Source organism: Erithacus rubecula (genome assembly GCF_903797595.1).
Source record: "Erithacus rubecula genome assembly, chromosome: 2".
NCBI lineage: Eukaryota > Metazoa > Chordata > Aves > Passeriformes > Muscicapidae > Erithacus > Erithacus rubecula.
This window is the reverse complement of record NC_136685.1, coordinates 89,748,525-89,771,407: the sequence shown is the minus strand read 5'-3', so window position 1 is coordinate 89,771,407 and position 22,883 is coordinate 89,748,525. Positions and strand designations below refer to the sequence as shown.

General features: G+C 35.8%; 1 protein-coding gene across 3 annotated transcripts in view; it reads left to right on the top strand.

Annotated features, from left to right (window-relative positions):
• Window positions 1-22,883, top strand: part of USH2A (usherin) — a 363,259-nt gene that overhangs the window by 185,103 nt on the left and 155,273 nt on the right. For 2 of the 3 annotated variants that reach the window (XM_079297512.1, XM_079297514.1), the window contains 3 exons: window positions 659-806; window positions 7,366-7,517; window positions 11,249-11,411. In XM_079297512.1, the coding sequence (XP_079153638.1) occupies window positions 659-806; window positions 7,366-7,517; window positions 11,249-11,411 (463 nt within the window). Of the gene's footprint in view, window positions 1-658; window positions 807-7,365; window positions 7,522-11,248; window positions 11,412-22,883 lie in introns of all 3 variants that reach the window. The other variant, XM_079297513.1, reaches the window with a different exon arrangement.

The window sequence follows — 22,883 nt, the reverse complement described above, 5'->3', positions numbered from 1 at the left end:
GATTTAGATTAATTTTGTTATTAAACAAAACCCTAAAAATAAACAACAACCTACCACAAAAATCTTTAAATCCAGTACAGATATATATTTTTGTATGTTTTATAACTTGTGTAGTCTTGTCATCAGTGTTAGTGCAAATAATTGGCAAAGCATCACGTGCCATAGCTGTGTGCACATAAAACTTTAAAAACCTGTGATATGGAGTGATATCCACTTTTGCCTACACATTGTATTATTTCATATCCCAAGCAAAATATAAAAATTGCGTGGTTAACATTTTGTTCTCTGGCAACTGAAATACAAATTATTTTACTTTATTTTCCATAAATATGTCATAATAACAACTGATACATACTGGTTTATAATAGGGTGTTTTTTACTGTTGTAATTGCACATACTCTGGGTGCTGCTGTGAATTAGAGAAGAATGTTTCAGCTATAGAATGCCTAAAAACTAAGTATTATAAGTTATTACACATCCTCTTGCTATTTAAGAAAAGAGGTAAACATATCTATGCTAAGAAAAGTGTCTTACTTGAAAATCACAGGCTTACTAAGTTTTGATGTGAAAGAATAATGAAACTTAGACAAAAAAAAAATTTGAAAAATTATTGGTGCTACATTGCAAGGTGTTTATTTGTTCTGATTAATATTTTAAGGCTTGCACTGGAGGAGGGTGTTCAATAAGTGAAGCCAGCATGGCTATAACAGATGAGAGTACACCAGAAGGGGTTCCTGCTCCAAAAGCCCAGTCATATGCATCTGACTCCTTTAACATCTCGTGGGCTAAGCCTGAGTATCCGAATGGTAAGTGAACTCTTTTAGCCTCAAGTTAAAAAGATGATTAGTAAAGGTAAATTAATATTCTAAATGGCAGCTTATATGTGGTGCTTAATTTTTAATGATCATTTTAGCACATAAAATACCTGAGATAGTATCATTGTCTGCAGCTGGGAGATTGTGGTTTTCAGCTCATCGTGTGGTTTCAGTGGCTCAAAAGTGCTCCCTTTTGATAGTTCTTGTGTACTGCATCTCATTGTTCAGTGTTTTCCAGGACAACTGAGCTGAGGAATAGGCATTCTTGGAGAATATCAGTCTAGGATGTTAATTTCACCCTCCAATAAAACATCAATTTCTTTTACGTTAATTGATATGTAATAATAATTGGATTTATTTTCTGCATACTCATCATATAGTTGTACATTTCCATGGCTGTGAAAGTTAAATAATACACTTTCTTTTGTTTAGAAATGTTTTTCATTACAAAACATCCTTATGTAAAATTTTTAGACCAATTTTACTTTTCTAGTGGGGTTGCACAGTATCATCTACCTTGGAATTCCCTCTGATTTTATTCATTTTAAATCACTGTTACCTGCATGATAGTAAAATCAGAGCAATATTATGTAGGAATCGCTAAATCTGAAGTGTAAGAAATGTTTTTCTTCATTGGCTCGTGATATTATTTCAATGCATATGATTATTTCTCCGTGGTTTCACATTAATTTCATTTGGTCCTGTAAGTTTTTTTCCCACTTTCAGTTATGATAAAGCACATCCTACTCGTTCAACTTCACTAAAGACATTTTAAATGATTCCCCCAAAAGTGGTGATTATATTCTGTAAGGTCTTACATTAAATTTAGAAAGAAATAAGAATATGTCGCCTGTTAAATAATGTATTTGATAATTTATGGTTCTTTGTATGGAAGTCATTGTGGAAGATTTTGCTTCCTAGCCCCTTAGAAACTTTATAACTCTGTTTCTAAAATTTCATCATGTGTGGCAAAGACAAGGAGGCAGGAGAAAGGGGAAGGGTAAGGGATGGGAGGGAAGTAAATGGCAAGGAAAGTCATGTATGTGGCTTAGTGCTAAAGTCTGAATAATTTTCACTGAAATAGGCATTATTTTATAGTTAGTCTCAGGACCTGATCATGTTATCCTTGCACTGTGGAAAAAAATCCAAATGGTTTAGAGAGTGGTTTAACTAATCAAATAAATATAAATATGTATGTCCATATACATATTTATACATGCCTATCAACAGCACACAAGAAAGACCTAGAGTTTAAGAAATAAATTTCCACAAGCTTCTTTTAAAACAACTAAAAGCTGGGACACATAACTGAATTTGGGTGTTGCATCTTGTTAATACAGCATTTAGTATGTACAGCTTGGCTCTCTTTTTAACTACAATAAACAGCTTCCTAGGAAAGCACTGAAGGTGCTGGTGCACCCTCAGCAAGTTTGCAGATGTTATCCAAGTGGGTTTGAGTGATGATCTGCTGGAGGGCAGGAAGGCTCTGCAGAGCCTGGGCAGGCTGGATCATGGGCTGAGACCAGTGGGGTGAGGCTCAGCAAGGCTCAGGCTGGGTCCTGCCCTTGGGTCACAGGCTGGGACGGAGTGGCTGGAAAGCTGCTGAGTGGAAAAACACCTGGGGGTGCTGGTCAACAGTGGCTGAACTGAATGAGCCAGTGTGTGCCCAAGTGGCCAAGAAGGGCAGTGACATCCTGGATCAGCAATGGTGTGGCCAGCAGGAGCAGGGTGGTGATTGTCCCCCTGCACTCTGGTGAGGCCACACCTCTAATCCTGTGTTTAGTTCCAGCCCTCTCACTAAAGAAAGACATTCAGGTGCTAGACTGAGTGCAGAGAAGGGAAGGGGGTTGGGGAGGATGCTGGAGCACAAGGCTGGTGGGGAGCAGCTGAGGGGTGTTCAGCCTGGAGAAATGGAGGCTCAGGGCAGATTTTATCCCTCTCTACAACTTCCTGAAAGGGGGTGCAGCCAGGTAGGGATCCGTCTCTTCTCCCAAGTAACAACCAATTGACAAGAGGAAATGGCCTCAAGTTGTGCCACAGAGGTTCAGATTGTGTGCAAGGAAAAATTCCTTCATGGAAAGGGTTCCATGAAGAACCAAAGCATTGGAACAGGCTGCCCAGAGAAGCAGTTGAGTCACCATCCTTGAAGGTATTTAGAAGATGCAAAAATGTGGCACTTTGGGACATGGTTAGGGGTGGATTTAGCAGTGCTGGGTTAACAGCTAGACTCAATGATCTTCAAGGTCTTTTCCAACCTACATGATTCTTTGATTTATCTAGTAGCATCTTTTCTCATTCTTAAATTTTCTATTTCCATACTTTCCCCATTTTCTCAAAAATAATTTAAAAAAACCCAACAGCAAATAAGCTCTAAAACTTTTTACTGAGCAAGTGCTTAATCAGGAAGGTAAGCATTGTTCAGTGACTCTGTTTTGCTCATTCTCAAAACATCTTTTGGGCTGCCTTGTGGCCACATCATTTGTAATCTCTGTGTGTGTCAGGGTTTTAAAACTGTGTAAGAGGCTGAAAAATACCATAGTTGAGAAGAGTAAAATTTGAGAAAGACCAGCAGAAGGTACTTAGATACTTACCCTAATTTTTTCTTACTTCAGCATTCCACTGGTGCATTCTCGATTTTGATGTGGGCTTTTTTTTTTTTTTTTTTTTTTTTTTTTCAAAAGCATAGAAACTGTTTCCTGCTTTGAACTGAATTATTTCCAACTTGGTGTGTTTCAGGCTGCTGGGTATAATTAATGCTTTTAGAAAATACTGAGCTTGGCTTTGTTTCAGGTGGAACCCTCAGAATTACAAAGTTTTGCATATCATAGATTGTCATCTCCTTATTAGATCTCTGGGGCCATTCCTTTCTCTCCTGCCTCTTTTTGTTTGCTACTGCTTGACAGATGCTACTGTTTATTTCCATGGGCTGAGGAGGTTTATCAGCTGCTGATGGGTGTGTGTGGGCTGAGTGGGGTTGGGACAGCACAGACTTTGCCATGTTCTTATGATATATATGGGTTCCAACTGCTTGCCATGAATTAGAAAAAAGTAAAGGAGAGCTAAAATACTACCCTGGAGATCAGAGGTGGCAAACAAGAGAAAAGGCTACATGGCTTCTTCATAAAGATGGCACAATGAGGAGAAACAAGCTTTGGATACAGAACATCTAGGCTTGTGTTATCCAGATGTGGATATTGAACTTCAGGGGTACAGTTTTTTGTTGAATTTAAGGCCTGTTTACATTATTTTGAGGGGGAAAAGAAGTCATAGAAAAATGGGAAATTACACATTTAATTATTTGTTGAAAATTGCTTCAGAAATATCGTTTATGTACCAAGTAGAAAAATGACTTTTGGAAGATGGCATATTGAATATATTTGAAATATCAATATTTTATTTTGTCCTATTTTCAAGAATAAAATGGTTGATGGGACATGGCCCAGGTACTGCCACTGTACACATACCTGTCACATATGTAGGTAGATAGTAGATAATATAGGTAATATTGACTATTTAAGTGAGAGTAATGTATGGAGAGGCTTGTGAAATCACATATCATCAGATATTCTGTTTTGACCTTTCATTGTTCTAGTGACCTTAATAAGCAATGATCTATCCTTCAGAGCACATCCATTATCATCTTGCCATATAATTTGAGATCTGCTCTTTTAAAATCCTTGAAAATTCTCCACTGAAAATTTTCCTTATCTGGTCAGTTCTTAAAAATTTCACTTTATGTTCACATTATAGATAAAACCAAGTCTAAATCAGGACTGTATCTTCCAAGGCCATGTGGAATTTTTATGGAAAATAGTAGGAATAGTAAAAACAGATTTATAAAATTATTCAGTGAACTAAGCCAGTACTTGTTCTTGCAAATCCTTGTGCTTATGAGAGATGACTGGTGTTTGTAGTCAGTGAAATTGATGTAGGTAAAAGTATGTTTGCTTAAGATTTGACCTCTAGATTGCACCTTAAGAGTAAAGTGCTTGTACTACTTTGGATTCAAAACCTTTTTAGTGTCTTGAATATCATTGACACATTATGTGGCCTCACCCAGAGAGGGGAAAGGAGGAATAAGAGGACTTTATAGCTTTCTTCAGTTCAATTTGCATTCTTGGACTTCTTTTCTAAAGTGAAACATAATGGTGCTATAGACAATAGATTTTGTCTTCAATGAAATCAAGATTTGATCTAGCTGCTAGACTTCATAATTATATAGAAACTGCATCTTTTCATGGTGACCACATGTTGCTCAGAAGCCTTGTAAATCACATAAATGTCCTATGGTCTTAAATATTTTATGCATGGTGAACTTCAGCAATATTTAGTGAGTCTCAAGAAGTTTATTCACTTTGGGCCAACTTTGAACTTTTTGTCTGTATGTTTTGGAAGCCTATACTGGTGAAATAGGGAGGCAGAGTTACTTATCCCTTGTAAAAATAGTTATTTCCTAATTTAGAAAAATGGCTTCACATCTCAGAAATGGACTATTAGATCTTTTCTTCTGAAATGTGCTTTTTCTCTTTCTTTTCATACTGGTTTTTTTTCCATCAGTGTTCTGCAAGGCAAAGGCAACAGTAAAATCAAGAGGTAATGGATCAAATGGATCTCAGGGAGGTTTAGGTTGGATTCCAGGAAAGGGTTCCTCACTCAGAGGATGGTCAGATACAAGAACAGACTCCACAGAGAAGAGGTCATAGCACCAGCCTGATAGAGGTCAGGAAGAGTTTCAGCAATGCTCTCAGGCACATGGTGTGATTTTTGGGGCTGTCCTGTGCAACGCCGGGGGTTGGACTTGGGTGATCTTTGGTCCTTTCCAGCACAGATAATTCTATGATTCTATTCTATGATACTTTAAAAGAGTTAGTGCTACAGGTATAGTAGGTGCTTAGAGTATCCCAATGTTTGGCATTTTTCCCCTGTAAAACACATCCTTAATGCCAGCATTCACATTTTCCCTCTGAGATAAATAAAATATTTTTAAGTATATACCCATATACATAAAATTTGTTTATTTAATACTGGAAAAATATCAACCATTTATGTTAGTGCTTCACAAGCAAAGAGACACCAGAACCACAAGGGATTTTTGCTTTAGGAAGCCTGTCAAATGTGGTAATATTGGTAGTGTGAGATTTTCCAGGACCACCTCCTACACACATCTCTATTGTCTGATTTGAGTTGTGCCTCTCACTTTTCTAGAAGAGAAAATAATTGAGGAGTGTGTGAATCACTTCACCATACTCAGTTCTTTAGCATATAAATCTTTCGAAGCAGAACTCTTCAAAGTTCAGCTGAAACAGTTGTGTGTACACTTTTATTTATAAAGCACTTCTCCATTTTGTAGAGGGGAAAATATTTTTTCAATTTCACACCAGATCTTCCTCAATGTAGATTTAAAAAAATTAATTTTTACAGGCAGGTATGGTGAATGGAGTTACAGTTTTACAATGGAATTTGTCTTCTATAGTGGAAGGATTAGAAGGCATCCTCTGAACCAAAATCACTTCAAATGAATCCTTTGCTTTAAGATTTCTCATTGAAATAACTTTTTAAAAGGGAAATTATTCAAAAGTGAGAGAGATGGCAGAATAGCCCTGAGAAAAAGTACTCCTTTGCAAGCTCAGTTTCCAAAGTCTAGGCAAATCTGTAAAACTAAATCTTAGTTCATTAAATTCAAAACACTGTACAGAATTTGTTGTCCTACCATGTACCTCTGGAAGAACAAAGTTTTAGAATTCCTTATAAATGCGATAAGCAATCACTTGCAATTTTAGTTAGTCTTAACCAGTTATAAATTCTTTCCTCTGTCTAAAAATGTTGCTAATGTTTGAGTTTCCAAATATGTTTTCTTTCTGTAGATTTAGTAGGCAATGAGTAGTTTACTTCAGGAATTTTGCTGCAGCATATTGAGAAGGAAACAGTAATCATTGCTATTTTGTCATTTCATTTAGAAAAGTGGGTAACATTTTCCAACCACCCCACTCCTACCCCAAATTAATGGAGTATGTAATTTGTGGGTAAAATGCTGAAAATCTCAAATAGTTGTCATAAAGGAGGAATATGATAAAGGTGGTTTGTGTGGCAATATTACTTGTTACTGTTTTGTTGTAGTTACAGCACTGCCCTGAGTTGTCCTTCCAGATTTCAGTTATATTGGAGATTTTGTTTCCAAGATGTTAAGATATGAGATGGATTTTTGTGTTGTTTGAAAAGCCATATGCAGAGTAGGCTGTCAACCAAAATTGCCTCAGTTTTTCTCATTCCAAGGTGATGTTGGCTGCTGCTCAGAAGCAAGTGTGTTAGGGGTAATCTTTGGAATAGTGTCATTGTTTAAAGAGATGAAGCCCACTTGTGAGGTATTCAACAGTTAAAGATGGAAGGGTATGTTTATTTTGAGTTTTACATGCTCAGTCATGTTAAACAGTATCTGCTCAATTGTAAACAGTTTGAAATACTACTACTACTGCCTTGGTGTCTGTAACACTATTTTTCTTGTAAATTCTGTAGCTTTTTGGTTACTGAGAGCTCTCACTTTGTTTTATAGGTATTATTACTAGCTATGGATTGTACATGGATGGTGTTCTGCTGCAAAATTCATCACAGCTGAGTTGTTATGCTTCTGGGCTTGCTCCTTGGAGTCTGCATTCCTTCAGAGTCCAGGCATGTACTGCAAAAGGTTGTGCTTTAGGTCCACTGGTGAGTACCTTAATTTACATTCTGGGAGTGTAATAAATGTCAGATGACAGTGAATATCAGAGTAAATGGTGATGATTCACTCTGGGCAGTACTAACCCATCTGGCAAAATGTGACATTTAAAAAAAAATCCTGTTTAAGAGCTGCTAAAGATTCAATAGGTCATTGTTAGGCACCATTCCAAAGTAGAATGTAGGTACAGTGAAGGAAGACAAAAAGGGAGGCTGAAACACACATTATTAAAATTAAATGGAGTTAATATGTTTGAAAGGTGCAGGTGTGCTTTAACCAGATTTATAAGGATGTATATAAAGAAAGAGTTACTGTTCCAGTAATGAGCAAATTTCTAGCTGCTGGACTGAAAGGACTGATGTTAATTTGAGAATTGTAGAAACCAGAAGTGGCAACAGGAGCAAGGAAAATATGATAATTCATAATCTTTTGAATACAAGTATGTGATCAAAATATTATACTGGACAGATTTCAACAGTCTTATATGACACCCCATTTTTTTAGGATTTGAGAATACAGGAATATTAAATTTGACAAATTTGTGAGAAACAGATCTTCTGAGGCTTTTTTATTTTGTTAAAGGTTTTTAGACATACAGCTGAACTAAAAAATCTAGTATGATTTCATAATACTGTAGCTGGTGAATAAATAGAATCGTATCTACTGTGCTTGGTTTTGTTTTCAAGCATAACTGAAAAAGAAGTCTGTGTTTATTCTGGGATTTAACTTTTTGTTTAATTCAGCTTTATTTGTAGGCTTTCAAATTTGGTAAAAGGAAAAGGAAGAAAAGAGAGAAAGATTTAAGAGGTTTTTGTGATTTTCTTTCTATTTTTTACCATCACAATTTATTTTGTGTCAGGAAAGAACTTCCAGGTTTTATTTTTATGATATAATTTGTTATTCACATTTCCAATATTATTTCTGAGATTGTTTTCATTCAAATGCCAGTAACATTGTCTATCTGCAGAAGACAACTAGACTTTATAACCATTAAACATTTTATAGCTTGCTCTACTTTGAAGAATATTTACTCTTAAAAGCTTGAATGGCTTTTTGCCAGTTTTTCTTGTACATTTTTACAGCTTCACATATACCCCAAAAGGAAACCTTGTTTTAAGGTACTTGATGTGCAATAACCTAATCCATTGTGCTGGTACTGATGTTTAAGACAAGTCATTACCAAACTTTGCATACAGATGAAATATGTATGTTTTCAGTACTACTGTCCTATCAAAAAGGCATCAAAAGGACAGAACAGAGCATCAGCAGTTAGGGTTTTTAAAAACATTTTAAGTAATCTTTTTTCATGTCTTCACTGAACTACAGACTCGCAAATTGACTTTTGGAACAATTCAAAGGGATTGCTGTAGCTGATACTCATCTGCATCCCATGATCAGTACACAAACTGTTTTCCAAAGCCAGTGATCCATCTCTAATCACAGCAATTGAAGTACATCTTGATTTGGGCTCACCTGAGTGCTGCCAGGAAGTTAAAGCACTGATTCTTCATTTGATTTTTAAAAAAATGTTTTCATATAAATTGCAGAGTAAATCCAACACTTATAAAAGAAAAAAAAATAGAAAGAGAAACCTAATGTTTTGCCTCAGCTCTAAATAGAATGGAAAACATCTCCCAGCAGTAAACTGATATGCTTCCAGCTATTTTTGTTGCTGATCTTGTGCTTAATGTGCCCTAATTGATCAAGGAACATCATGTGACATTCTCCTAAATATGGAATTTGTCCACCTTATATTCCTGAAGGTGGCTCTGAAGATATTAATTAATTATGAGACCATTAGCTGTTATTCTATTTCAAAAACTTATTTTTCTTTGGCGATGGTAGTTTTTGTTTGACTGGGGTTTTTTTCTGACTGTGATTTATTTTCAAGTGTGATACAAATTGTTAACAAATACGTTTTAAAAAAGTACATTTTAATCTTTTCCTATTACACCCAAGATAATGCTTTTGTCTGTTCTCAGTGTTTGGGGGTTTTGTCCCTAAAGTGGGAAAAAATTATTTATTACGGGCTAGTGTAGCCTCTAATAGATTCTTTGGAGAAATTCAGGAGAATTAAAATTATCCTAGTTTTGAAATGTCAGCTTTTGTAAATGTCTTATAAATAAATGGAAATATTCCACACTAAATATTTCTCATCTCAACCCACTGCTATTGATTTAAATTTCAGGGATTTTTTTATTTGTATGCTAGTATTTCTCTCAATATTATTATGCCTACCATATTTGGTATATGCCTACCATTTGGTGTTGCTTATATGATAGCAGAGTCTTTGTTTATTAAGTTATTAGTGAATATGTCTGAAAATACCAGGGAGTGGTGTGTAAAGTAATATTTAGAAAAGTAAGTATGCAAAATGTTTTCTGTGCCATGTGTTTACATAGCACATTATAAATAAAAAGCTAAAGACATAATACAGCTGTTGCAACTGTTTAGGACATAATACAGATTGCTACAAATTTATATTATTTAAAGATCTTTTGCATCTTCTTCAGTAGAAAAAAATAATTGTTATTATTTCTTCACATTTCTGATGTTTCTGACTGGAGTGCCTGCATTTAGGAGTACTTTACTGGAAATTATTTTGTTTAGAAAGCATAGTTTAGTCAAATCCTTACATAAGGATGTTTCTGACTGAAATACCCAAATAATCAATGTGGCAGTGATCCAATAATTCTATGAAGTACTTGTTTATCTTTAAGCATGTACTTTGTCCCATTGACTTCACTGCAACTTATTGCTTACTTTAAATATAGGAATTGTATAAATAGAGAAGCACATATGGAGATACTGGTGCACATGGCATGTGTAAACAATAAACTGTCCAATCTTTACATGTGGAAAAGTACAACATTCATGTTTCAAGGACAGAGAAAATATGTTTGGTTATTTAGATGACAGAGCAGGTGTGGCAGATTAAAAATAGCATTTATTAGCACGCCCATGAACCTGCAGCTGAGAGGCACTTACAAAGGTGTGAAACCATCTTATAGCTTAGAAAACACCAAATAAATAATATAGGAGAAGCAAAGTTGTTGCCATAAATAACATAATAACAAATTACTTTTTTTCCACAGCACTGAATATTTACTACAAGTTATGAAATTTCAATACTAAATACTGGAATATTGAATAGTATTTATTTACTTATATTACAAATTTTTACAGTACATTATCCAGCTCTTTTATATCTTATTGTCTCTTAAATATTTACTTTTTATTGCAACTTAATCTTATTAGGTGAATGTACAAGTTAATTTAGGGAGCAGCCATTATTCCACAAAGGATTTTTTCCCCGTCAGATATCTGTAATAATTTACTACAGAGTTTAAATGCATGTTCCCTGCAGTTGCTTTTTAAATGTAGGAAGAGAAAGTTATGTGGTCTTCTGTTGCTGTTTTCTTTCCTTACACTGAGATTGTACATCCACATTCAGTGCAATGGTGTTTTCAAAAAAATAATCTTTCATTGTTTTTCAGTATTTGTTTCCTGTTCCTTCCAGAAGTCTCTATTTAAAGTAGGTTAGTAGCTGGACAGCATCAAACAAATGTAGATAAAAGGACAGCAATGTGCTTAAAAATCAGGATGCTGACATTGTTAGTTGCTTTTTCTTAATTAACAAATACCTTTTCTTAACCTTTTCATCTTTTATTCCTTCCCTGTGGCTATGGCACCAAACTTCCATCTCCTGTTGAATTTACAGGTAGAAGCTCGGACCTTGGAAGCTGCCCCTGAGGGAATGATTGATGTCCTTACTACTGTTGATGGGTCCAAAGAAGTTCAATTAAAATGGCTTGCCCCAAATAAACCTAATGGGAAACTGACCTACAGAGTCCTTGTCACTGGTCTCTTCTATGCTGATCAAGGTATGATTTTCCCTTCATAATAAGTCTAATGATAGCATTGATGTTCCATTTATTTAAAAAAAAAATCCTTTAGCACTAAATTTTTCTACTTTTTCGTTTTTCCCCGTGCCATTGATTATTTTAGAATTATCAATTTTATTCTTTAAGAACTGCTGCTTTGATTTATGGCTCTTTACATTTGTACAAACACATAAATTGGCAAATAAAGATAAGCTCTCTGCACTCATTTAGTCTCTAGATATACACACGGAGTCTTATCTTGCCACCTTCACTCAGATAAGGAAGCTATGCTCACAAAATTTCAGTTGGTTTGCTTATATAAACCAAAAGAACTCGTGAGAGCTGTTCATAATGTGGTTGATCAGGGATACAATTTAAAGAAGAAAGGGAAAGAAACCCAAATCTTTATTTCTATACTATAAACAGACTCAGCATGAGATACAAAAACCTGACAAGTAGGAGCTTCCTGTTCAACCTTACTGCAAGGCAGTTCGTTCTTTAGCTTCCACTGGGTTACCTTGCAGGTTGTTCCATTTTTTCCTTATATCTTTTAAACTTAAACATAGCAATGTGATCTTGGGTTAAAATGTTGCTAAATGGGAGTAGACAGAGTTAGTGGTGTCACCCCTATAATAAAAGCCTAAGGGCACTAAAGGAGGTAAATGGACTGTTTTACAAATATAATACAAAACTTGTATTTTTTAGTTGAAAGTAGAACGCCATGCCCTCTAATTATATAAATGTAAAACACTTGGGCAGTAAATAAAAATGAATGTTCACAAAACGAGTATGAGCATTTAATATGTCAATTTGAGCTATTAAGCGTGCTCTAAGGTATAATAAATAATAGAATATTGTACACAAGTAATGTTTATGAATTATACCTAACAATGTTGTCATTAATTTTTAGTGCACTTTAAACAGCATGATTGACATTAGGTAACTATAAAAATGTTTTCTTATGAGTATAATATGAAACTGTGGTTGAAAATAATGTTTGGATGACATTTAATCCCTCTATGTACTGTTCGCAAATTTAATTGCTATTGTAAATGCAGTAACAGGGAATTGAATCACTGATGACTTCATAACTTGCCTCTTCTGCTGGGAATGAGACTGGTTTGTTGCTTCCAGTATTGGTGCTAAAGAGAACATAGTTGCTGTAATTGCTGTCCTCTGTAAAGTGTTTATAAATGAACTTGTTTGGAGAAACACGTTCACTGAGGAGGTAACGTGTGGTAAGCAGTCTCAGCTGACCCCTCACAAAGGCTGTTGTGTCCCTTTTTTATGCAATGAAGGCTTTGATGTATTCTGCTGTGAAGCACTTGTAAGATTATGAGGAGAAGGAGTGATGATCAATTTGAAAAAAAGGAGCAGCATTTTGGCTGGACCCGTGACAGCAGAGCCATTTCCGCCAAGGCAGCAGGGTGAATAATGCAAAAGCCATATTCCCCCTGTGTTTAATCTTGCATTGTTTTTGCAAAGAAAATTTCTGCTTGCTTTCTAAGTCATGTCATCCTCAGTTGTCATCCCGTCTCTCAAACCATCAAAACGGTATTAAATGTTGCAAAGCTGTGCAGCTAGAGAACTTTCAAAAGTCAGAACCCATTTGCAGAGCAGCCCTTGTAGAAAATGTATTCTGTTCTCGGCAGAATTTTCCTTCAGTTCTTTCCACTGAGAAGTTTACTGATTTCTCCCAGTGGAATCTGCTGGAATTTATCGGTTCATGGTTGGCAGTCACAGATTAAGGTAAATGTCGATCCGTAATGACCCTCTACATGTTAGTATTGCAGTAAAGCTGGGCTTTTATGTCAAAGATATCGGAGAGGGAGCTATTACACATGACAGGGGTGATCAAGGGACTCCAGACCAAGGCAAGCATTATTAAATATTGACTAGTTCTGTGATTTATGTAGAGCTGGAGGAAAAAAGTGACTTTTTAACCATTATATATTCTTCAGCAACGAAAACCAGCCATTTATCTCCTGCTGGTAATAAAGAACAGAGTGCCTGCATATTTTAGTGGAGGGAAAACCTGGCCTTATAAATGAGATGGACTCTTTCATGATAACATTTCAGTTTGCTAATTGCCAAAAGCAAAACAGGCAAATTGGAAGCAATTATAAGAGTTGACTTAAAGTGCCTGCTATGTTAGTTCAACTCAGGAGAGCTGGGTGGGAGTGGAAGAATCACTGGGGAATAGAACCCAGAAAATTTCATTACATTTGTTCATTGTTGCTGAAACTTTGTTTTGCAATGCTAAAGAAGTAAAGAGTGTTTCCCCCCAGAAGTCAGAGCTCTAGCAATTGACATTTAAGCTGGCTGTTTTGGGGTTATGCAGGAAGGAAATTAAGCATTAATTCATCAAACTTATATAAGACATCATCTGTTCACAATATTTACACAAAGTTTATTGAATTGTCTGATGGCTAATTGGTATTTTCTTGACATAATGAGCAACTGTATTTCATTCTTCACTGCAACGTCTGTTAAAGAGGCAGGAATTAAAATGCAATAAGGGGAGAAGGAATTCACCTAGAAGGTGAATGTAAATATCCAAATCCCTGCACCTATCACTTGAGTTGGGGGTCTGCTCAGCAGTACCTTATGTGTCAATTTGGGAAGGAGTGGCCCCACCAACACTGGGTAATTTTTCTTTATACATCTCTTGAATGAAAAATCTTTAAGATAATTTTCATTAATAAAAACTCGAGCTTCTGGCAGTAGTGTGAGTGTTTAATAGGCAAACATAATTTCCCAAACAGTCCAGTCACCTTTTCTTATTAAGAACAAATTTAGCTAACATTTGTTGCAAAACACTGCAATGATTATTAGATGTAAAAATAATATCTCATATGGAGGAAGGGGAGATGTAGGAGATTGTCTGGCAGAGTCATTCCAGCCCATGACCTGCTTTTATTTGAAAATAGGGATACTCAATAGGGTACTCATCTACATAATTCAAAGGACTGCTTTAAAAAAGCCCATCAGATAGGAGGAGTATTATGAAAAAGAAGCAAACATATCTTGGCAATACTTTAATGAAAATTTAGTATTTGTATACTTTACTTAGATAGCTGTTTCTAAGTAGAATTATAAAGGATTGAAGCTCAAGAAACTTGAGTGAATATTAGAGCATATCAAGACGTTGCAGAGGTATCTATGATTAGATACCTCTATTTATTATATAATGTGTGGATTATTGTGTTTCATCAAAGAATTGGATTCATTATATCTGTATCTTTTTCAACTTTAGCTAAACTATGTGTGGCCTAGAAGGTCTACCTTTGAATCTAAGATATCTCTCTGGCCTTTTTTTTTTTCCTTTTAAAGTAAGGAATAATATGCCTCTGAGGGATGGATTTAAGAGATGCAGACTTTTTGAGGAGTGGAAATCCTTCTGCATAAGTACAGCCCCTGGACAGGGCAAAGGATCCCACTATGAGAGTGGGATTTTTTCCTAATGCATGTTGTATTTCTACATTTTTGCACTGCCATCCCTAATGTATATTGTGAAACTGTGCTTGATGTGTTGTTATCTTATCAGCGCCCTACTATAGCATATGGTATGTTGAGATAGCAGGTCGGTGACATGGAAAGTGTTTAAATAACGTGCAACTTAACACTTTCTCTGTCATGAACCTGTTATTCCAACACTGTAGAGGCACCAGCTGATCTCATGCTAAATATTCCATGGCTGTCCCTAGGCTTAGTGCCTTTCCTTGTCCTGTTCCAAATCTTTCAAATTTCACATCCTTATGTCTCTGTCTGACTGTCTTAATATTTGATTGCACTGTTTTTCCACCAAATGGCTCTGCCATTCATCATGTTTGTTTAAGATGCCAAGTCACTTTTCATCCATCTGCTTTTAAAAATATGCATACCACATAGCAATTCAAGTGAGCAGCTTATTGGTTATTTCCATGTTAAAACAAGTTATATTTAATTCTAGACCTTTTTTTTCCTAATGGGGCCAGATCATCTTAAATAATTTGCAAAAGATTTCAAGTTGCTGTGGGGTATTTTTTTGGAATGGAGAATGTTCATCTTCTTACAGTAAAAACAATGATTCAGCAAAGAATGCATTGTAATGCTTAATAATGCAAGAGAGAATGTTTTAGCTATAATGTGCCTAAATTACTGACTTTTCATTCCAACATAAATGTTTTGTAATGCATAGCTTGTTTATTCACTGCTGTTTAATTCTTTTATTGCTGATACTTTTTAATTTTAAGATGGTGACTTGGCAAGGTGCTAGTAAATAGTGTGTACCTGAAAAAATTATCAGTTACCAAAAAAGTCAATCAAATACTATGCTAAACTGATGGAAAAGGCCACTGCAAGTGTGAAATGTAGTACAGGAGTAGATAGTTTACATTGTCTGACCATAGAGGAGGATACTTAGGATGGATTTTTACATAGTATGACCATAATTTAACAATGTAGTCAAGGGAAATATTTGTATCAATTAGCCTTAATTAAACTCTTCATTTTCTGAAGACCTTTCTCTGTGAAAGTACTTGATAAAAAACAGAAGGGAGCTTTATTGGGGCTGCTTTGTCATTCTGTTCTGTGTAGGTATGTTCTAGTTTTCCAGAAAGGTATATGAACCGTGTGTGGAGAGCAAATAGGACTTTAGGAATTGAGGGCTCTGTCCCAGTTCTGCAGTGCTCCAAGCATCTTTGCTTGAGGTCAATACAATGCAATGACAAGTTGCTTTCCTTAAGTTACTTAAGGCCCAGCATCTGCTTGGGAGGAGCCTTAGAGAGTAATTTGGTTTTCAATTGGTTATACAAGTACTATACTAGTACTACCAGATCACAAACAGTTTTTTCCTCTTAGAGAGTAGTTAGAGTTCCTGTTTGATACCCTCCCAGTTCTCAGAGGACTTGAGGGGAAGAAAGATGACAGAGTTAGGCTTATTTCCTTATTTCCTTTCCTTATTTCCTCATTCATCCCCATTTATTCTCAAGTTGGTTCAGATAGAATACAGCGTTATTTTAATTGCATCTGGGTGTCTGAAATTAGGTTCTAGGACAGAAAGAATCAGGTATCACCTCTTTTCCAGAGGAGAGATTTGGAGAAAGTTCTTATCTTCCTACTTCTGTCAGATGACTGCGTTAACACAAAATTAATCCAAATCTGTAGACCCCAAGATGTTGTGATGCATTTGAATGTGAGTTTGACCTAAAGAGAATCCTTAATTAACTGTATGTCCTTAGGGAGCTCCATAACAGCAAGTTGCAGGGTTATACTCAGAATTCTGTTGCTTATGAATACAGAAATCAATGTATGTTACTTTCAGTTTTGGGGTTTGGGTTTTTTTGTTTCTCGAGGGGGTTTTTTTGATACTTATTATAACTTATTTTGATGACACATTATCTAAGGTTCGTATTTTTCAGCAAGACAGTTAATCGAGTATTTTTGTAAAGGAAAAAAAGTGTTTATCTGCTTACTCTGCTTATTTGGAGATGATGTACCAGAAAGGTTCATTGCAGCCCACTCATTCTCCCAACAAAGTGGAGAATTCAAACAGCAGAATACAGCATAAACAAGTTGACTTTTTGCATGTACGCATCAGAATGTTGCCTATCTAACCTTTTTAGTTTTATATTTGCTGTATTTATGAATAAATAGAGTAAAACTCAGACCATCTATTAATTTAACTTCTATAAGAAAGTTCCTCTTATAGTCTTGAACTTGGCACAGTGTACCCAATACTTTCAGTACCCTCTCCAAACAGAAGTCAGAAAGGGAGTGTTAAGAATCAGCCTAGTGCAAAAAGCAATGACTGCTAGGGGAAAACACCACCTGCAGATGGCAACAGAAGTGGGGAAAGGAATGCTGAAGCTCCTTGAAATTCCTAGCCTGTCTTGTGCTGAAGGCTTGAGAATGAGGAATGAAAGTTATTACAAAATGCTTACCAACTCCTGCACCAGAAAGATAACCTTCCTATTCCCAACATGGGATACATTTGTGGGATCCCTTAGCTGCTTTTCCAAGCCAGCCATAAAGGAGATTTTTCATATTTTGTCCTCTTCCTTTCTCATTTTGTCTGTCTTTATAGTTCTAGCTGCAGACCTACAACACTTACCAGTCCTAAAGACATTTGAGAGGGGGAACAAAGAGGATGCATAATCCATTTTCAAATAGCCATATTTAATCTGTTCACCAGAGCAGGAGTTAAGGGTATTTTGCCTTGGAATTTTAGGACATTTAAATTTTGATTTGCCTGGCTAGAAACTCATGGTTTTGCATGCACTTCAGGATGATCATTGGGTAATGTTTAGTCGAGCTTCAGTAGGTTTTGAACAGCTTCACAATGCACCATCTAATGGCATAATCCCAGTCAGTATCAGGTATGCTGTTCTTTTCTTTTCCTCAGTACAGGTGTCTCTGAGGAAAGCAAAATTGAAGTCACTATTCCTACATCTGAACATTTCTTTGGTAAAGGCTCTAGCATCAGACTACAGATGGTGTTTTAATTGATCTTCTGCATCACTGTATTCCCATAATTATGTTTTTTGTCACATGTACAATGTCTGTCTTGTACTTTGTAAATTGTTTGGTTTCATGTGATAAAGTTGACACAAAGGGCTGAACCCCATTTTTGTGAGGAATGTATTATCAATTCTTAACAGGCTGAAATTCCTAGTGACTGCCTATAGCAGGATTGGCTCCAAGACTGTTTCTACTCCTTTGGAATAGTCTAGGGAATAATAACAATCTTCTAGAGATGGCTCTGGTAAACAGTATTGAGTAAAAGGGAATTTGCCAATCAGTTTTCCTACAAAAACAGTCTTTTAGTTAATGAATGTCTTTCAGAGTTTTTAACCCACATGAAGACTACATTGACTGTGCTTAGGTGTCTATGGTAACTCTTAAATGCAAAAAACCAATTTATGACATTAAGCACAATATGATTAATGTCAGTGGCATAACCCAAACAAGATATCCACAATCTGGCTAGAGCTTGCACAGATAAAGAAACTTAGTTTGAATTTCTGTGTTGGCTTCAAACAAATAAACTTCTCTTTAGAGACTGATATAAACCCCATCTGTTTTCTCAGATAGAGAAAACATGATGAAAACTGGGATTTGACAGACTTTTGGTGAAGTTTTTCTTTGGGCTTTATAAGGAAGAATCAAATTATGATTTAACTATGTAAGTTTCTAGTGTGATAGCAGGAAGAGCACTATGATAGGTCATCCTTTTATTGGGGTAATTGTGTGCAGTTGATGTGGCTGTTTTAGTTACTCTTTATGTTTTTGCCCTAAATAGTCTGGAGGGAGGTAATTTATAAGTACAACATACAAACACGTGAGTGATTCTGTGGTTATTTCAATCTACAAGTGCATCACTTATGATGCCTCATGAAAGGTGACTGAAAAAGCCAAAAGAACGTCATATGTCAAACAAAAATCCTAGATCAAGTTTAGAGCTTCATTCCTTCCAAAGTATTACAACTAAGTGTAATGGCATTTGACAGTATTGACTTTTTTTATATGACTTCTTTTGGCTAACTCAGCATTCTGAAAAAATAAATAGTGTTCTCCCTCTGTGATTGAAAGGGTTAAATAGTACCAATTCATTACCTCTCACAAAAGGATTTATTTTCTTCTCATAAATCAGTTTTATTCCACATTTTTATTATTCCCTTGGGTCAGCTGCTCCAATTGAAATCAATACAAGTGCAAGTGACACAATCAATCTAGATATTTGATTATGGATTTGAGACTCCAAGTTCTGCTCTGTGTGTTTAGTTAGTCTCCTTCTGATAGTGTCCCTGGAGAATGGAAAATTCTTATTGGCATCCATGAATTATGGGCATAGATTCAGAAACCAGATACTGTGATAATCTCCATTTATGTACTGCTGCAGCAGGGGAAAGAATGTTCTAAGCATGGAGAAGCAAACTTGAAGGTTTAAAAGGTAACTGTGTTTGAATTTTTTTTTTTAGTGTATAAAATCCCTTGTGAAATAGACTTGATAAAGTCTCATGTCTATAAAACACCTCAAACAAAATGGATGAAATCAGTAACTGTATGCTCTGTCATCAACTTAAGATTGCAAGTGCAGCAAGTGCTTTTGCTGTTTGATGTCTTGTGTCAAATGTGATGGTGTTCCACTTGGATTACTAAATTGTGCTTGGACACTTCCTCCTGTTTGTATCAAGATAACACTGCTTGGACACTGGAAACCTTTTTAAAATCGAGAGAAATTGGTTATACCCATAGAATGCTTCCCAGAGTTTGGTTTAGGTCATGGGCTGTGTTCTTATTGGTGTCTGTAAAACCATCTGTGTGCAGGGTCCAAAACTGATTCCCTTTGGTGCTGTTGCAGAAAAATTGAGTCACAGTAGAGATGAATATAATTACAGCAGAGATTTAACATTACACTGAAAACATTGTTTTAGCTGGAAGGTCTAAATGAAACTGACTCAGCTACAAGACTCGTTAGAAGTTTCTGTGTTTATAAAAGAGTAATGAGAAAAACTAAAACAGCAATTCAAATCAGGAAGGTTTCTTCTTGGCAGCTTCATCAACAATTACAGAGGTTTTTAGTTCAAAGCTGGAAGCTCCAAAGGGTAGATGAGACCACACACTGCAGAGTCCTTCCTGCTTGCCATCATGACAAAGCCTAACCCTGGCTGCAGTCATTAACCATCCATGGGGTCTGTGCTTTCTTGTAGGAGCTCTCACATCAAGCTCTGGGCTTTATTCATATTGCAGTCTGTAGAATTAATGAGCACATAAATGCACATTACTTAGTGTTTGTAACCCTAATAATCACTTATTTCAACTGACAGGAACATGCTTTCATCATAATGATTACCCTTGCTTTGCCTTAGGGTTCTTGAAGTGTTCTGAAAATTTTCATACAGTCATACAACAGCTGAGGTCAGAGAGCAGCTCTAGGGAACAACCAGTTCAAGTTCTCTTCTCCAAGCAGGGTTAGTTGGACCATATTGCCCAGGACAGTGTCCAGCTGGCTTTTGAGTAGTATCACCAAAGTTAGAGACTTTGAGCAACTTATTCCAGTGTTTGACCAATGTCAAAGTAAAAATATCTTTTTCTTAGGTTTAAACAGAATTTATTGTATTTTCTGTATGTACTCATTGTCTTTTGTTCTGCTGCTGGGAAATGTTTGGTTACTTTATGCCCTTACAACAGATATTTTTAACATTTTACACATTTTTAAGATCCTTCCTCCTCTTGTTGAGTCTAAACAACCCCAGTTCTCTCAAACCCTCTTCATGTGGCATATTCTTCAAGGCTTTAATCATCTTTGCATGAACTTCACTCAAGTAAGTCCACATCTGAGTTACTGGGGATCCCAGAATAGGATGAACTCTCCAGATGTGTCTCACCAGGTTGAATAGGGAGGAGGAATCCTCTTCCTGTGTCAGTGACAGACAGTGTACACATTCTATACATTCTCAAGACAATCTAAGATAGCTGTACCAAATCTGAGTCTGTAAGAATCCTCTTTGAGTGATGACTTGAGTACTAGTCAGAAAATACTAATCAGAAACTGGGTCTTTTAGATTTCGGATTTCTGCTGTATGTGCCAAAATGGATTTTGATCTTGTTTTTCAAATATTTTCCATTTTTCAGTTTTAAATTTAAAGACTTCTTTTAATTCCCAGGGGAAAAGGAAAAAGATAAAGTTTTTCAATGCAGATAATGTGAAACGCTTTTTATTTACGGGAAAATTAATATTTTGGATTAATAATTTTTCCAGTTTCCCACAGTGCTTTTAACTTACCCATTTTTGACTCATTCAGCAACTCCTTCTAGCCCATGAGAGTGAGGTTTTCATGTGTTCAGAGAGTCTTTAAGTTTTGAACTCAGTTTGATGGACTGTGACCATGATATGTCCATAGGAACAATACATCTGTCAGCTCAGGAGAAGGGGAACAAATAGTGGTTCAAGACATTGAGGCAAAAAATCTGCAGTGTGCTCATCTGAAAAAAAAGGAAAGAAAACAAACAAATAACAGCAAGAAAAAATCCTCCAAAACCGAATGCCAAAATATAAAAAAAACAACATTGTCTCAAAATATAAAACCCCCAACAGCTTGAAAAGGGGGGTATAGCATCAAAGCCAAACTACTTCACAAGTCAATGTAACAATTGAGATGACAATTTGAGAACAGTTCATTATTACAGTTTTTAAGAAAAGAGATTTGCCAATAATGCCAAGGAAATATTTCAGCTGATTTTCTACTGGGATAATTAAACTAATGGAAAGTGATATTTTTTATTTTGAATATTCCATTAGAAACAATGGGAAAGAAAGGGAGAAAAGAAAAATCTTAGCTGGGAGAAAAGTAGCTTTTGTGGTAGTTAATGAGGCTGAAGAATAGGCAAAAGTAACAGAAAAAAGAATAAGCAGAGACACAAAGAATTGTGCATATTCACAGAATTTTCCCCCAAAGATGTGATGCCAAAGAGACACAAACTAGATGTGTCTCAAATAGGGACAGAAACTGGTGACAGTAAGTTCTGGGGAAAAGGGCTGAAAAAATTAGTTCTTGTTTCATTTTTATTTTGCTGTTCTGATCTGATATGAACTTTTCCTGTGGCTCATGATACAAGGCTTAACCTCTGTATTCTCAGTCATATAAAGCAGGCATAAAAACAGCTGTAAGTGTTTATGACAGTTAACTAAGTAATCTTTGTATAGATCCTCACATTAGCTGTTCCTTGAGCTGGATTTTTGCTACCTTTACTCTTTGAGTAGTCTTCTACAGTGGTACTGCTTCTGTCTGTTACATGTTCTGTAATGTAAAAAAAAGGTTATCAGGAAATAATGTAACTGTATGTAAAGTATGCATTGGTATTAATCACAAATGCAGTAATACTAATAGAATTACTTGGTATTTGCCCACACTTGTGAAATATGTGTCTTTCTCTGTTTGATACGTAAAAAGGAAGCATCTCAATTTATTACTTTTTCCCTTAAAAGCATAAATTTTTAAAGGTATGGGAAGGGTACCTTTAAATTTGCCGGATCTGGGGGGAGAAAAATTCTTAAATGTAAGATGAATGTGTTTATTTGTACCATTTCTTTGCCATGAGAATGGTTTCATGTTGTACCATTTCCTGCGCTCCTCACAACCTTTGGCACATGAATAAGATATCAGGATGCTAATGACTAATATACAGTATTCTGTGTCTGCTGATGCTATACTGTACTGCTGTGACCTTTGCAATATTATGTATTCTGATTGGCTGTGCATTTCACCTCTTCCCCACAAGTTAATAAGGCTGTAAAAAGGAGAGAACTTGAAATCGCCAGCCAGTCAAATTACAGAATATTGAAAAGGTCAGAGCAGTACAGCACACAGAAAAAAAATTATGGAATATATGAGGCATTAAAATTCTTGTGACAATGATTATAACAAGAATGGAAAAGGATACCCATTTATGTTATTTCAATCTAGTGAACCCCACAGGATGATGGAC